Source organism: Alternaria burnsii (assembly GCF_013036055.1).
Source record: "Alternaria burnsii strain CBS107.38 chromosome Unknown 698, whole genome shotgun sequence".
In the NCBI taxonomy this organism is placed as follows: Eukaryota; Fungi; Ascomycota; class Dothideomycetes; order Pleosporales; family Pleosporaceae; genus Alternaria; species Alternaria burnsii.
In genome coordinates, this window is record NW_024066111.1 from 75,933 (window position 1) to 90,507 (window position 14,575).

General features: G+C 53.3%; 9 protein-coding genes across 9 annotated transcripts; 4 read left to right on the forward strand and 5 right to left on the reverse strand.

Annotated features, from left to right (window-relative positions):
* Nucleotides 1-295: 295 nt before the first annotated feature.
* On the reverse strand, nt 296-663 carry GT037_004168 (uncharacterized protein; the record flags this gene model as incomplete). The annotated part of the gene is made up of 2 exons (XM_038929215.1): nt 296-406; nt 460-663. The coding sequence occupies 2 exons, from the start codon at nt 661-663 to the stop codon at nt 296-298; spliced, it is 315 nt and encodes a 104-aa protein (XP_038787487.1).
* Nucleotides 664-1,643: 980 nt separating this feature from the next.
* On the forward strand, nt 1,644-2,369 carry GT037_004169 (uncharacterized protein; the record flags this gene model as incomplete). The annotated part of the gene is made up of 1 exon (XM_038929216.1): nt 1,644-2,369. One exon carries the CDS (start codon nt 1,644-1,646, stop codon nt 2,367-2,369), a length of 726 nt encoding a protein of 241 aa, XP_038787488.1.
* Nucleotides 2,370-2,719: 350 nt separating this feature from the next.
* GT037_004170 (deoxyribose-phosphate aldolase 2) lies at nt 2,720-4,142 on the reverse strand (the record flags this gene model as incomplete). Its single annotated transcript, XM_038929217.1, has 2 exons — nt 2,720-4,006; nt 4,056-4,142. 2 exons carry the CDS (start codon nt 4,140-4,142, stop codon nt 2,720-2,722), a joined length of 1,374 nt encoding a protein of 457 aa, XP_038787489.1.
* Nucleotides 4,143-4,531: 389 nt separating this feature from the next.
* On the forward strand, nt 4,532-4,947 carry GT037_004171 (uncharacterized protein; the record flags this gene model as incomplete). The annotated part of the gene is made up of 2 exons (XM_038929218.1): nt 4,532-4,545; nt 4,599-4,947. 2 exons carry the CDS (start codon nt 4,532-4,534, stop codon nt 4,945-4,947), a joined length of 363 nt encoding a protein of 120 aa, XP_038787490.1.
* Nucleotides 4,948-5,175: 228 nt separating this feature from the next.
* Nucleotides 5,176-7,400, reverse strand: GT037_004172 (ring finger domain containing protein; the record flags this gene model as incomplete). Its single annotated transcript, XM_038929219.1, has 2 exons — nt 5,176-6,937; nt 6,991-7,400. 2 exons carry the CDS (start codon nt 7,398-7,400, stop codon nt 5,176-5,178), a joined length of 2,172 nt encoding a protein of 723 aa, XP_038787491.1.
* Nucleotides 7,401-7,549: 149 nt separating this feature from the next.
* On the reverse strand, nt 7,550-7,999 carry GT037_004173 (uncharacterized protein; the record flags this gene model as incomplete). Its single annotated transcript, XM_038929220.1, has 1 exon — nt 7,550-7,999. A coding segment is annotated over one exon (450 nt), but the record flags the coding sequence as incomplete, so codon positions are not given.
* Nucleotides 8,000-8,436: 437 nt separating this feature from the next.
* Nucleotides 8,437-11,156, forward strand: GT037_004174 (cysteine proteinase; the record flags this gene model as incomplete). The annotated part of the gene is made up of 2 exons (XM_038929221.1): nt 8,437-9,777; nt 9,828-11,156. 2 exons carry the CDS (start codon nt 8,437-8,439, stop codon nt 11,154-11,156), a joined length of 2,670 nt encoding a protein of 889 aa, XP_038787493.1.
* Nucleotides 11,157-12,367: 1,211 nt separating this feature from the next.
* GT037_004175 (carnitinyl-dehydratase) lies at nt 12,368-13,293 on the forward strand (the record flags this gene model as incomplete). The annotated part of the gene is made up of 2 exons (XM_038929222.1): nt 12,368-12,771; nt 12,852-13,293. The coding sequence occupies 2 exons, from the start codon at nt 12,368-12,370 to the stop codon at nt 13,291-13,293; spliced, it is 846 nt and encodes a 281-aa protein (XP_038787494.1).
* A 271-nt stretch (nt 13,294-13,564) lies between these two features.
* GT037_004176 (isochorismatase hydrolase) lies at nt 13,565-14,213 on the reverse strand (the record flags this gene model as incomplete). The annotated part of the gene is made up of 2 exons (XM_038929223.1): nt 13,565-13,851; nt 13,916-14,213. The coding sequence occupies 2 exons, from the start codon at nt 14,211-14,213 to the stop codon at nt 13,565-13,567; spliced, it is 585 nt and encodes a 194-aa protein (XP_038787495.1).
* Nucleotides 14,214-14,575: the final 362 nt, after the last annotated feature.

A 14,575-nucleotide genomic window follows, 5' to 3' on the forward strand; every position in this document is an offset into this window, starting at 1 on the left:
AGGAAACTGACTGTTTCCAATTTCATTAAATAGATTCGCAATTGCGTCCGGAGCTTCAGTCACAGCAAGCAAAATGCACACATGCTCACGCAGAATTGCAGCAACATACACATTGGGATGCTCGAAAGACATCAGATGAAATAGGTGTGATCATACGGCAAGCATTGTATCTATCGGATTACATTAGCCATGCCCGAGAACGTTCTATGAGATGGCATCCATCGAACACCGAAACAAGACGAAGAGCCCAAAACGTCCATCCAGTCCACCGAAACCCATCCTCTCGTCCTAATCTCTAGGATGCCAATGAGTCGCCGGCGCCGTTTTGCGTGCAGTAGTAGTTCAACTCATCACCACCAATATGGTTCTCCAGCGATTGGCAAAGGTTCAGCTTGCCGACTTCGGTCTACATTGTGTTAGTTTTCAGAGAATATGGTGTTCATCAATCGGCTTCATTACCATCTTGCAGTCAGGGCATTTGTCCCATTGCTTATCTCCGGTGTTTCGGTTCAGGTATGCGTCGCATGCCTTCTTTGTTGCGTCGGCGTTGTACACGTACTGGCCACCAATCTTGTCGATGCAGAGGCCCTCTTTGTGAAGGTCGGCGCTGACGAATGAGCCCATGAGGACGAAGAGAGCGGAGACTGCGACGGAGAAACGCATGATGTTTTAGAATCTGAGAGTAATTGCAAAAAAGAGCGTAAGTAACGACAGAAGCGAGTGTGAATACTGGTGTATATACAAGACTCAAAAGAGCGTGAGTTTGGTGACCTTGAAAATCAAGAGTGCAGAGGCAGGATAAATAGTCAAAAGAAACAGTGATTATAGAACTTGCACCCCCCTTCTCCTACTTTTGTTATCATCACCTGAGCCTGTAACAGCACAGCCAGAATCCTTCGTCCGTTCTCGGTGCAATTGTGGCGAACGTCACTTGCTCGTGAAACGTGGTCGGGCCACCACTGTATTAACGAACCACGCAAGAACACGCCGATAAACCCAACTCCAGTTCCAGTCGGCAAGTGAACCGAACCGCTTTACCCAGCAAAGTGTTCTGTTAAGAGTCAGGAACCCAATACCCCATATTATTGCAGGTGGGTGCCGAGAGCCCGGAACCTGTTTGTACGTCATGCGCTTCGGCCCGAAAAACGAGGCGAGCGTGTTTCTGGTACACATGAATTAATATCGGGCCCCCCCCCTAGCAAGGTCCGCTGCAAGGAACCACTGACTTTGGTATACGTACACATACCGTTGCTAGGCATGAAGGACCTATTCTTGGTTCGAGACAACAAATCACCGGACAACTATGCGGCCAATCAGCCTTGCACATGAATACACTACCTGAATACGAGCACTCCACCACCATTGATCCTTATCAGTCCCTGCCAAGTAATTTGTCTACGTGAATTTTCCTGAAAGAATACTGAACTGTGCAGATCGTGTCTCAGACTCCAAGTAACGATTACTAGTACCGCCGGGACGGACAAAGTGGTGCCACACTGCTAGCATGTCTTGACGATAAGTACTCCTAGTCTTCCGGACGACGAGTGTTCATCTCACCAACCTCACAAGTCGCTCATTCACTCTTTTTGTGACAGAACTCCCACATTCGTTGAATCATAATCTGTATATAAACCCCCGCCACCATGCACTTCACTCCTCTCCTCGCTCTCGCTTCCAGCGCCGCTCTGATTGCGGCTGCTCCCGCACCCGTCAACATCGGCATCGATGACGTTATCCTCCACGGCAACGGCCGCTTCACCGTGATGAAGCGCTCCGACTTTGAAGAGCTGGAAGCCGCGCGCAAGTCCGGCGTGGTACCTCCCAAGCCCGCCTACCTGGACGCGAACCACTACTCTGGCAACGAGACGGGCGTGCCAGCCAAGAAGACGCTCAAGCGCGATACCCAAATCATCATTCCCAACCCCAACTCGCGTTTCCTCGGCTGGGACGTGCAGGTGAGCCAGGTGACCAAGGGAGCACCGACCACCATTGCCGTCGCCTCTGGCTTCTCCATTAGCAACACCATTTCCGTCGGCATGAGCAGCACTTTGACGCTGGTCAAGGACTTCCTCCAGGTCGCCATGTCGGTTGACTACAGCCAGTCGTGGCAGACGACGCAGACGCAGACCTTTACTGCTACGGTGCCCGAGGGCAAGTACGGCGCTTTCGTCACCAACCCGTGGACCGACCGTGCCAGTGGAAATGTCTGGAGCGGTACTATTGGCGGTGATGGAGAGCTGTCTTACTATCAGGCTGACTCGTTCACGTCAAAGCAATATGACAGCATGGAGTGGGTCGATGGTGTTACTAGCCTCTGCGTAGGCGACACAGTTCCTCTCCCAAGGTGCCTGGGTGAGGGTACTTTGTAGATATACGGGGATCGCAGGAAGAAGTATGTAGGGTTGAGAATACAGGAGAAAGTCGCAAATGTCTTTACCGAACCTGCATTATAGCATCGTTCAAGTAGCGCTCTTGTTGTAGATGAGCCATTGCTAGACCTATCGAGCATTGTATTGTATAAACAATTTGCAGACATGCATTCTAGAAAGAACGATTTCTTTCATCGATCTCCGTACCATGATCTACCAAACCACTTCTCTTTGCGAACATGAGACCTGGACGATAACCAACACGCCAACTAACCTGGCCTTGGTAACATCAATGCACCCGCATCACCAAGTAAGAAATATATATGGGATCTCGCAACAACAACAACACTTCAATCCATCCCATCAATCCAAGGCTTCAACGCCGCCAGCCCAATAACAACCGCCTCCTCCGTCCTAATCGTCCTACTCCCCTGCTTCGGCACCAAATTAACCCAAGCATCAAAAAGCTCACTAGCCATCGACTTGTCCAGCCCCTTCTCCGCTAGAACAGGGTCATTAGCCACAGCCGGCTCTATACCCGCTTGGCCACCAAACACAATGAGGAGATGTTTGAAAGAATTGGGAGCCTTTACTGTTGTTGTCGCAGACCTGTCGCTACCGGCGTTGTTGCCATGACCAGAGAAGAGCGAGTAAACCGACTGACCACGTTCCGAGGTTCCAATCGACATGTCGTAGCCATCCGGGTATTCGCAATCGGAAAACACAGCGCTGATGGAGGGGGCGCGTCGGACGGTGTAGCCCCAGTAGTAGCCTCCTTCCTCGCGAGGGAGGCTGGCTGCACACGCAGTAGCATCTAGATTATCGCATTCCAGCTGCGATAAATGGGGCCAGTTGGGCGGTTCCTCAGCGTCTGTAAAGCGGACGGTTGTGCGCATGCCTTGTTCGACAGGGGCTTCCTTGGGTACGGGGACGCGGATTGGGTACGGCAGACCGCACTTGACGTATGCGTACTCTTGATCGTCTGACGACGGCGACTTTTTCGGTTTTTTGCTCTTGGGTGTGGGCGCAGGTGCAGGACCGACAAACACGCCTTCGCGGTACCGACACCACTCGTGACTCCGAAGATGATGCGGCATATCCATACTAGGCAGATTACCAACCCACTTCAGATTCTGATGTTCCTTGAAGATGCTCATTCGAGGATCCTCGGCATCGTACCGGAGATGGGGAGGACATTCGGCATAAGACAACAAGTGGTAGAGGAATTGGTCGGGATTCTGCCAGGCTTCGTCGTGTTCCATGATGGAGTCGAGAACTTGTTGCTTGGTGCGTCCTTTGCGTATGTACTTTGGATCCACGACTCTGGTATCAACGTTACTTGGGTCATCGTCATATACGACGATTTCATCGACGCAGTAAATGGCGGCTGCGCGGGCGATTCGTCCGACTTGGATGGTCTTGTGATCAGGCTTCTTGGCGTTTAGAGTCCAGCTACCGGGCAAGGCAATAGTAACGGTCCAGTCGCGACCTTTGGTAGGATTAAAGATGGCAGTGGGTTTGGAAGTATCAATGTGTTCTATATGTTGTTCTTGGACTTCGCCCTTTCTCTTCTTGGCAGGACTGGCGTTGTCGTAAGAGTTTTGATGAACGACAACAGATGCCGACGCTTTGCGCTTCTATCACAAGGTCAGGACCCAATTTTGCCCAAACCCCAACATGACTTACCTTGCTATGGTCTGCTCTCTCGTCAGACGTTTCCTTCTTCGACCGTGGTTTGGTGCTGACCACAGCATTATCGTTGGAATGTCCCATCTTCTTTATCTTCTCCTTAACAGATGGTCTTCCAATCAGTGACGTCGTAACAGTAATCGCAAGGCAATCTCTTCGGTCAGCTGGCTGATCGCAGGAAGATGTGAACAGGCCGGTGCTACGATGTCGAAGTGGAAGCCGCAGATATCGCCAGCTACTTTTTGTCCTGCATTAGCGCGATTCGCGTGATCCACCCGCGCATGCCTGTCATCATCAGCCCTAACGCAACCTGCCGCAATGCCGCTCAGGCAACACTGCAACGGCGCAACCCGACCACAATACAGACAGACTCTCCCACCATCCCGACACCTCCTCTCCTCCCCCACCACCATCGCAGTCGCATCACCCGCCCTCATCAAACCCCCTTACTTGACCAACCTAAACGCCCCAAAATGGAGGGCCACAAGTAAATGCATCCGCCCCCATCTATCGCATCCACCAATCCGCTAACGACTCTAGATCACCCACCCCTCCTCTCACAACACACACGACATCCACGCTCTTCACCTTCCTCGCTCTCTACCTTACCACCCTCTTCTCTCTCGATACCTGGGCCGCCGCACGGGGCTCACCTTACCGCGCACCAGGCAACACGTCCTCCTTCTACCGGCCGGGCGCCACGCCACCGGCGCCGGATAGTTACCAAGGCGGTATGCATGGGCGGGGGAACGCTGGGCCTGGAACGGGAAGAGGAAGAGGAGGAGGAAGGGCAGGGGGTAGAGATGTCGGGAGGGTTGCACAAGCGAGAGATTCCAGGCCGCCGATTAAAATGGGTGGGAGTGCTGCATGTGGTGCTTGTATGATCTAGAGAAGATGCAGCGGTAACAGGGCGTTTCCCGGTTTGTAAATGTGTTTACAGATGGTGTTTTCCACCACCAAGGCTGACTCTAGATGATTGGTGTGGTTTTTGTGAGTACGTGTATAACTACCTACTACAAGTGCCTTGCCATCACTGGAAACCGCGACGTGATTCACATCAAAATACATTCATTGCTCCCTTTCGCGCCATGCTACTCAGTGATGCGAACGAAACTAACTATGCTCCCCGCCTCACATTTGTACTCATCAGAGTAATCTTCTTTCCCTTCTTCTTCTTCCCGCCAGCCTGCTTCTTCGGCGTCTCTTCGCTTTCACCCAGAGACATGGCCTGTGCTTGGGCAATCATGTCTTCCTCGGCAAGCAGATCCTTCTCCCAGCCCTGTAGCCATCCATCATCGCCGTCGTGATGATCTTGTGGCCCAAGAACGGGGGATGCGCCAGCAACTACCGCGGTACCCCATACTGTCCGTGGCGCTGACGGGCTTGACGAAGGAGATGCCAATGAAGCGAAACCATCGCCACGGCGCGGTGGCCAGGGCGGTGACGTCGAAGGGTTGTCTCCGTCTATTGTCGGATGTGCGTCAGACATGCTTCCTGATGCTAGAGGCTGGAAGTCGTCGGCAGAGAACCTCTCCGTCATGCTCGGGCGCCTCCTGCGCGCGGATGCAAATTCGGCGTATTCGGCCTTTTCTGCACGTTGTCGTGCCTTCTCCTCCTTGGTCTCTTTTTCGGTGTGCTTCTTTCGCCTCTTCTCAATCTCGGGCCTGAAGCGCTCCAACACTTCCGGGGCGACAGTGTCGGTCCAATCGCATTCGAGAAAGCCAACCTCGCAGCCATACGGTAGATGCGCTAAGTACTTTGTGCGCTTCCGCAACTCATCGTCAACTACATGTCCTGTAGACACGTGCTCAACCCGAGGCAGGATCGTTGAAGGAAATGACGCAAAATTGCCGAAAGCCGCTTTCAAGATGCGAATGTCTAATGGAGATAGATAGTAATGCAGTAATGCTTGGTAAAAGAAGTACTCGGATGGCGTCTTGTGGTGCTCGTGTTGTTGTCGATTGCGAAGCTCCGCAAGCGTAAGGGACATCCCATGACTTGCCGCAGAGGAGTGCGATGACATGGACACCGTCCTGTTCTTGCTTTGAGTAACATCAGCCTCGGAGGCGTTCGGTATCGGGGTGAAATCCTGGCCAGACTTGGAAGCGTTCTGTATCGTGTACATCTCTGGTGCGGCACCCTCGTCGAAAACGATGGGTGCTCTCTTCATCTTCGGTTCTGCTGGTTTGACTGGTTCTTCTGGCGGATTTCCGATTCCCTTTAGCTTTTCTTTGGCATCTCGTATATTTTTGATTGCCTTTTTCGTCCACTCCATGCTGTCTTCGGCAAACATGACCTCATCTTCTTTCCCTTGCTGCTCAAGCTTCAGAATCTCCTGATCGAGTTGTTCTAACATGTAGTCCTCCCCGCCTCGCATCACACGGGCGTAGTCGGTAACCTCGGCGGCATGGTACCAGGGAATATCCTCGTCTTTACTCAGAGCATCCGCTCCATCACGAGGCATAGCCAGGGTGCTTCCAGCGGATCTGACAACCAAGCGAAGTACAACGTCGCCTCCCTCTCTGGGGGGCTCACCCTCCTGTCCCGTGTACCAGCGCACTGGTCTAGTTTCGGACGCATATATGGTGTCAAAGCACAGCGGGCACTTCTTTGAACGTGCCCTTTTCTCGGGTGCCTTGCTTTCGTCTTCGGAATGCATGTAGCGGATGAGACATGGGAGACAGAAGATATGGCCACATCTGGCCATCCTCGGGGCTACTGGAGTCCCTAGGCAGATAGGGCAGGAGGCCTCTTGTGAAAGCTCCGATGCCAATATCTGCAGGACGTTGTTCCAGTCCAGGTGGATATCAGCATCGACGCTTTGCGCGCGATAATCGCCGCGCGGGTCTACGATAAAGCGGTAGTTGGCGTGCACATATCTATCCAAGGTTAGCTGAGCCCTCTACAGCGTTCTCGGGCAGCTGGAACTCACCTCGCCTTGTCGACGGCGTGGTAGCCCGAGCCAAGACCCCAGGTCGGGTTGCGCCGATAGTTCCTTGCATAACCATGCGACTGGTGGTTGGTTGGGCGTGGCGGCAGACTAAAGTTCATGAGGTGGGTAATAGACGTCTGCCCCTTGCGATTGTTGAATGGACGCATGGCGAGAGACTCGACAATTGCATCCTCGTCCGTCTGCCTGAATCGCTTCGAGCCTTTGTGCTGCTTCTTCTGCTGCTGCGTGTTCCGGGGAGTGGGTGATGATCGCGCCGGCGCGCCACTACCCCGCGGCTGTGCGAAGAAGCTACTGGTACTGATGGACGGTGTCTGGTTTTGGGCGGGTGAAGCGGGTCCAGAAGGTGCAGAAGCCTTGGACGAGGACACGACGGGTGGGTTGCTAGACATGACTCCCAGCTAAGGGCTCACGATAGCGCGTCGATGACGATGACGACGTCGGCCAGAGTTTCTGTTTTGGCGGGAGTAGCCGGAACTACGACCAGGGTAACAGAGACAGGACTGAGCGTCTCCGACGGCAGGTCAGGGATGCTGTCTGTTCAGCTATTGCCTACGGTGCTGGCGCGCGCAGTGCTGGCTGATGTCCGGCTTGCGTGCGACGCGAGAGGAGATTCAGGGTGCTGATAGAACGAACGTCGATATGGCAAGGATGGAAAAACAGAGGAGGAGAGGGCAATATGGGTGTAGTAGTGTGTTGATGCGAGTGTAGGCGTCCCCAAGAGGGTGACTTGGAGGGGACAAGAATCAGAAGGTGGAGTGGCGATGGACAGCCTAGGTAATGGACATGACGACGTGCAATCACGTGGTTCGTGCGGTTTGCGGTCCAACTCGCCCACCTGCAACGTCTGGAACAGCTGGCCTGCAACAGAGATTGCGTTGAGAAGACGTAGAAATTGAAGACCAGCCAGCCAACTTGAGCTGATGGATTTCAAGACAAACGTTGTGCAGCACAGCGAATGTCGCGGCGGTGCTTGGGGGGTAAACCTTGGGATCCATCTCTGACGACAGGGTCTCCGCACAGACGGTTGCGATTGCCCTTTCGGATCGGCTTGGGACTTTGTCTACAACCTCATCCCAATCCACCCTCTGCACTCTGCACCCCACCCATCTCCTTTCGCGGGCAGCCTCTGCTGCGCTCATGTCATCCTGATACCATGACCCCGCGGTCGTCTATTCGCCCATCCACACCTCAACCCGCCTCGCCTACCGCCGTCGCGCGACCCTGCACCGCATCATCCAAATAATTATCCGCGCATCTCTCTACGCCGCATTGTCGCCCATTGCCATCACGCCGGGCGCATCTCCTTGTCGTTGCAAGACAAGATTGTGCTAGAGGCAGTCGCACTCTCCCCGTTGCCTCACAAGTTGGCTGCTTGGTCTCCCGCCGGCGCCGACTGTCGAGGCAACACCGCGTCTGCCGCTCATGATGCCCGGCCCTTATATGCCTGGTAGGAGGCAGGAGCAGCAGTACTACCACCACCATATCCCGCCCCAGACACACTCGCCCGTCCACCACAACCCCTATGCCGCCCCTTACCACCACCTCCAGCAGTACGGGCCTCCCCACGGCTATGCCCAACACATGCAGCCTATGCAGCAGCAATGGTACCCTTATCAGCAACCACCGCCGCCTCCGCCACAGTATGCCATGCCTCCGCGCCAGTTCCAGCCTCAACCCCATGCCTCGCCTGTCGTAGTCTCTTCGCACCTACACATGGCCCCGCCAGTCAATCGCGCCATGGGTCAAACGCCCCCCATCGTCCATTCGCGCACTCCGCCTGCTCCCCGTATGCCCACTCCCCAGCCGGCGCCGTCCACAGCTTCACTGCAGTCGCACACCCAAGTCACCTCTCCGATCCCGCAGACAAGCACCAGCCTCGACACCTCTCCCCCGGTTGCTGACTCAAAGCCTACTCAGGCAGCCCCGACCACCCCGCAATCCATCGCATTCAAGCCTTTCTATCCGCCTCTACCCTGGCTGTCCGTCCCCGAATCAGAGTTCCCGGCGCGCGCTGCGCGAGGGCGGAGAAGGCGACGGGCCCCCGTGTCTACCGAAGAGCAGGCTTTGGCGCTTCCCTCACGCGAGCAGGCTGTGGATGAGAATGACGCCAACGAATTTGAGCATCACACTGAGGGCGACCTGACTCCAACTGAAGAGCCTGAAGAATCACAGGCTTCGACTATTGCGGGGCCTTCGGACGCTGAAGTCGATACCCCGTCTACCTCACATCCGCCTTCCGAGGCCGATTTGGCGCAATCTATCACACCATCTACTACAACACCATCCGCTGTGCAGTCGCCTGCGCAGCCCTCGGCTACCGTCAAAAAGCATGCCCGCAACACCACGATCCCCGCCGTACCCCGCGTCCCTGTCAAATCCGCAAAAGCACCAAGTGCGGCTTCTACTACACAACAGTCGGTCAAGTCGCCCGTTGCGACCCGCAGGGAGTCGACACAGGCTGAAGACGCAGTGGTGACGACACCGGACGCGAGCGCAAACGCCGAGGAGGTGCCATCAGCATCTCCGCCCAAGCCGGCAGCGCCAAAATCATGGGCAGAGTTGCTTCGAGCAAAGAATGCTCCTGCTACAGCGCAGCCAGCTCCTGTGCCCAACGGCGCTGTTGCTGCTCCCAATGGCCCAGTCGTGCCGAAAAACAACACACTTGCCGATATTCTGGCATCTTTCTCAGTCGATTCAGGAAAAAAAGTTTCCTTCATCGAGCCTCGTGGTCTGGTAAACACGGGTAACCTATGTTATATGAACTCGGTATGTCTTGACGTGTCGTCGCCCTGAGTCCTCTGCTGATATTTGTCCAGATTCTTCAAGTACTTCTATTCTGCGTTCCTTTCTACGACTTCCTCGATCAGGTTGCTAAGCGCGCTGCTCATAGCTTCAAATCTGAGACACCTCTTGTTGACGCTATGATCATGTTTCTACGCGATTTTCGACTCATCGACTCTGCGAACAATGTCGAACAACTCCGACTGCGGCTAAAGGGCAACGAGCTCGAGCAGTACGGCGACCCACTTACGCCCGAGTACGTTTACGACGTTATCAAGCGTTTGCCTCGTTTCGATAACATGAAGAGGGGTCAACAAGAAGACGCTGAGGAGTTTCTGGGGTTCTTGCTTGCTGGGCTGCACGACGAGTGTGTGCACATCATCAAGAGTGGGAAGCAGAGCCAGCCCGCAGAAACCAGTACATTACCCAATGCTGAACGCTCAGGATCCATTGACGGCGGCTGGGAAGAAGTTGGACATAAGCAGAAGACCGCTATCACGCAGAACTCTGGTGTCATTGACATTGAGAGCCCGATCACGAAGATATTTGGTGGTAAGTTGCGCTCGGAATACAAGAGACCCGGTGAGAAGGCTTCCGTTACGTTGGAACCGTACCAACCGCTTCAACTTGACATTGGTGAGCCCAACATCAACAACATCTCTGATGCACTCAAAAACTTGACACGTTTGGAGACATTGGACGGTGCGGCTCGCGGGGCCAAGGCCTCTACAAAGCAAGTGCACATTGAGACTCTCCCACCAGTCTTGATACTACATTTAAAGCGCTTCCACTACGATGAAAAGGGACCGCAAAAGATCTGGAAGAAGATTGGGTACCCCCTAGAGCTAGAGCTTCCTAAAGAGGTCTTCCCGCCACACAAACGAGGCAGCTATCAGATTCAAGGAGGCTTCCCGCGTTACAGGCTCACTGGCGTTGTGTACCACCACGGCAAGAATGCGAGTGGCGGTCACTATACCGTCGACCTTCGACGTCAGGAGGGCAAGGAATGGATTCGTATGGATGACACCATTATCCGTCGTGTCCGTGCAGAAGAAGTCGCAGAAGGCGGTGCCGAAGAGGATCCCAAGGTCCTGGCTGCCGCTCTCGAACAGCACAAAAGCGACGCTGGCAAGAGCAAAAACTTCTTCGCTCAGATCGACATGGAAGAGGAGGAAACCGACAAGGGAGGTTGGAACCAGGTCAACGGGACAGAGAAGCAAAAGGATGGGGCCAAGAAGTGGGCTGTCGCCGTCAACGGTGCGGCGACACCCAACTCAGCGGGTAAGAGGACGCCACTACCCAGGGAGAACGTGCGCGACAACAAGGTGGCATACATCTTGTTCTACCAGCGTATCGAGACTTGAACCAAAACCAAAACATGTAGTGAAATGGTCTAGCTAGGTGGGGCGTATGATGATCCAGCGTTCACATACACACATGAACCATCTTTGACATGTCAACACAAAAGTTTACTGCAGCATCTACGACCTGGGAAGAAAACAAATATGGGTCACGATATTTATGCCAGCGACGCGTGGATTAATCACATGCATCGCGTCCTCACGCGGTATATGGGGGTGGGAAAGAGTTAGGAGTAGTAACGTCACGTTCGCATGAGAGATACCCCTTGTGATGTGTCTGGGGGGGTTTTCTCTAGGATATGACGGAATAATAAAACAATTCAACATTTTCACCATCTTACTTTCCATATCTCTCCCTCGTGATCGGTATGACTGAGCTGCTTGTGATTTGCCTTCATGGTATCTCGATGAATTGCTTGGGAACATTGATGTACGTGAAGATTATTTTTTTTGTTGTAATCTGGTGAAATTAGTGTGCTGGGGAAAGGGAAAAAAAAAGCTAGTTGGGGATCTTGATTCGGTCTTGATTAAAGTTAAAGGGTGGATGATGAGTGCGTGAGGCGGATGGGAGCTGGAGGGTCGAATTAGATATGATTTTCAAGAAAGGATCTCTATGTTGGCTGGATTGAGTTTTGGAGTAGGTTGGGGAGAATGCGTGAGGAAGAGAAGGTAGAGGTGTTTTGTAGCTTTGGATGATACTTGACGGCCGAGTAAGTTTGGATGCGAGAGGAGGGTAGCATTAATTGGAGCAGAGAGAGGATGGGAACTACTACACGGCGAGATAGCTGTTTAATGCTATTAGAAAGAACCACGAGTGGAATGGTAGAAGACAATGGAAGCAGATATGAACGCGCCATGATGTTACAATCAGCAATTTTGTCCATGCAGTCCACGAAATTGAATTACAAGTTCTGAGATTGTGCGTTGAGATAGGTGACAATAGTGGTCGAAGGATACAACCCGGGCCCGTCGAATATGCCCGCATTAGCGTTACGCGGGGAAGATACCGAAGATACCTCGGCTCCAACGCGCGCAAGCCCAACCACCATCCTCCCAGCAGCGAACCATGTAGCATTTCACACCACTCCCGGTCGCCCCAGGCCTCCCTGTACCATTCAACTCCCCCAATCGAAACAGTAACAACAAGCCCCGACGACAGCGACCCTCCTCGACGAAACCTCCATCTCGACGCGCCCCTCTCCCATCTATCCACCATGTCGTCCATCAAACCCCAAACAGCACCACCTCCCACCACGCACGTCCTCCTCTCTTACCCAGCCGACTACGTCCTCCTCGTCACCATCAACCGCGAACGACAGATGAATTCGATTCCCTTCGAGGGCCACCTGGAAATGGGCCTCGTGTTTGACTGGTTCGATCACGAGCCCAATCTACGCGTCGCCATTGTTACAGGAGCCGGAAAGAAGAGTTTCTGCGCAGGCCAGGACCTCATTCAACTTGGCAAGATACGGAGTGGGGAGCTCAAAGCGAGTCCGGGGTTGATGAGGCATCCGTTGAGTGGATTTGGGGGGCTGAGTAGGAGGATGGGGAAGAAGCCGGTTATTGCTGCTGTTAATGGATTTGCGCTGGGTGGAGGGTTTGAGATTGTTTTGGGCTGGTATGTTCTTCGCTTTCCTTGCCTCTCTTTTCCTTCTTTCTTTCTCTAGAGATAAGGAGTGTACTAATTCCTTTCTACAGCGACATGGTAGTAGCAGCACCACACGCAACGTTCGGTCTCCCAGAAGCGCTTCGCGGCATCTTCGCCGGCGCGGGAGGCCCGCCCCGTCTCGTCCGCAACGTCGGACTACCCATTGCATCTGAAATGGCACTGACAGGCCGACCCATCACCGCACAGCGAGCCAAGGAGCTCAACCTCGTGAACCGAATATCGCCATCCCAGGATACCGTCGTGGAAGAGGCATTGAAGCTGGCGAATGAGATTGCGGCCATTTCACCCGATTCGGCAATCGTCACACGGGCAGCGCTAAAGGAAGCTTGGGAAACGGGCAGTGTAGAGCGGGCTACGCAGTTGACGATTGAACAGTATAATCACGGTTTGAATGCGGGTGAGAATGCGCTCGAAGGGCTAAAGGCTTTTGCTGAGAAGCGGAAACCGAATTGGCGGCCTTCTAAGTTGTAGATGTGAGATTGAGAGATATTAGGCCGCTGCATCTATGCTTTAGCAGTAGGTAGCTTACCGTTTTCCACTTGCATTTTTGAAAAAAAAAATGCTTCAGGCGTTCTTGCTGGTTATCAAATGGCTAAGTCATTCGTCGTAAGGACGAAACTTTGTCCGTCATCATGTATAATGACAAAAATTGGCAATGTTTTCCCATACAGGTGCTAAGTAGTCCCGCAGGGGCTAGAATATCTGATAGATATAAGCTTCTTTGTACACTACTTGTCTACCCTCATATACATGAAGCTGATGGCTTCCATAAATCCCAAGGTAGTATCTCAGCGCCAGCCTTCTCGAGCTGAGATTCTACCTCTCCTTCAATAGCCCCCGCGGGCTTGTCACCAATGTCGTAAGTAGAGTGCGCATCCCTCAACAAGACGACGTTGAATCCAGCCGCCAACGCACCTCTGCAAGTCGAAAGCACACAGCATTCGCTCTGTATTCCAAAAGCCACAATCGTCTCTACACCCTCCTTCTTCAGCTGATCCGCAAGTTGCGGGTTGGACTCAAAAGCATCCCCTAAGAGCGTTTGTCAAAAATCAATAGAAATGGCGTCAAACTTCAAAGACTCCGTATCACTCACGGACGTTCTTTGACACCAATGTTTCCCATCTGTCATTGTATCGCGGCTTGAACACGAGCTCCCAGGGTTTGCTCCCTTTCACCAAAGGTCCTTTCTCTGCAACCTCCTCATGTTGCACAAACACAATCTCCAAATCTGGTGTTCGTCCATGCTTGTCAGCCGAGTCGATGGCTTGACGTGCTCTTTGCAGGATCCTAGTTCCGGCTTCTCGAATTCGCTCCGCGTGTGGTATCTCGGTCGTTGCATTTTGCGCCAATTCGACTTGTATGTCGATCACAAAAAGTGCTGTGCGTGCCATGGCGGACTCCGCGCTTTGGAAGTAGTGGTCGCGATCTTTGTGAGAGTCGGGAAGCCTTTGTAAGGTTGTGCATGCCCATTGCAGGGCGTGTGAGTCATTGTATCAGAGGAGCTACGATACTGCGAGCGGAGCGCTGGTAACGTGCACGAGCTGCTTGAGAGATGTCTTGTCGCCAATCTGCTGTTCTCTGCAGAGGTGAAACCCAACTGATATTTAGCAACTGATTTCATTAGTATCTCAATATACTCTTTCAATCCTCGCTTAGAAGCTGGTCTACTTTGGGTTACTATCGCGGGTGTCCTTACAAGGATCTCACGGAATCTTCGCTTGCGCAAAGGATGAGGACAGTCTTGCAAGGCACT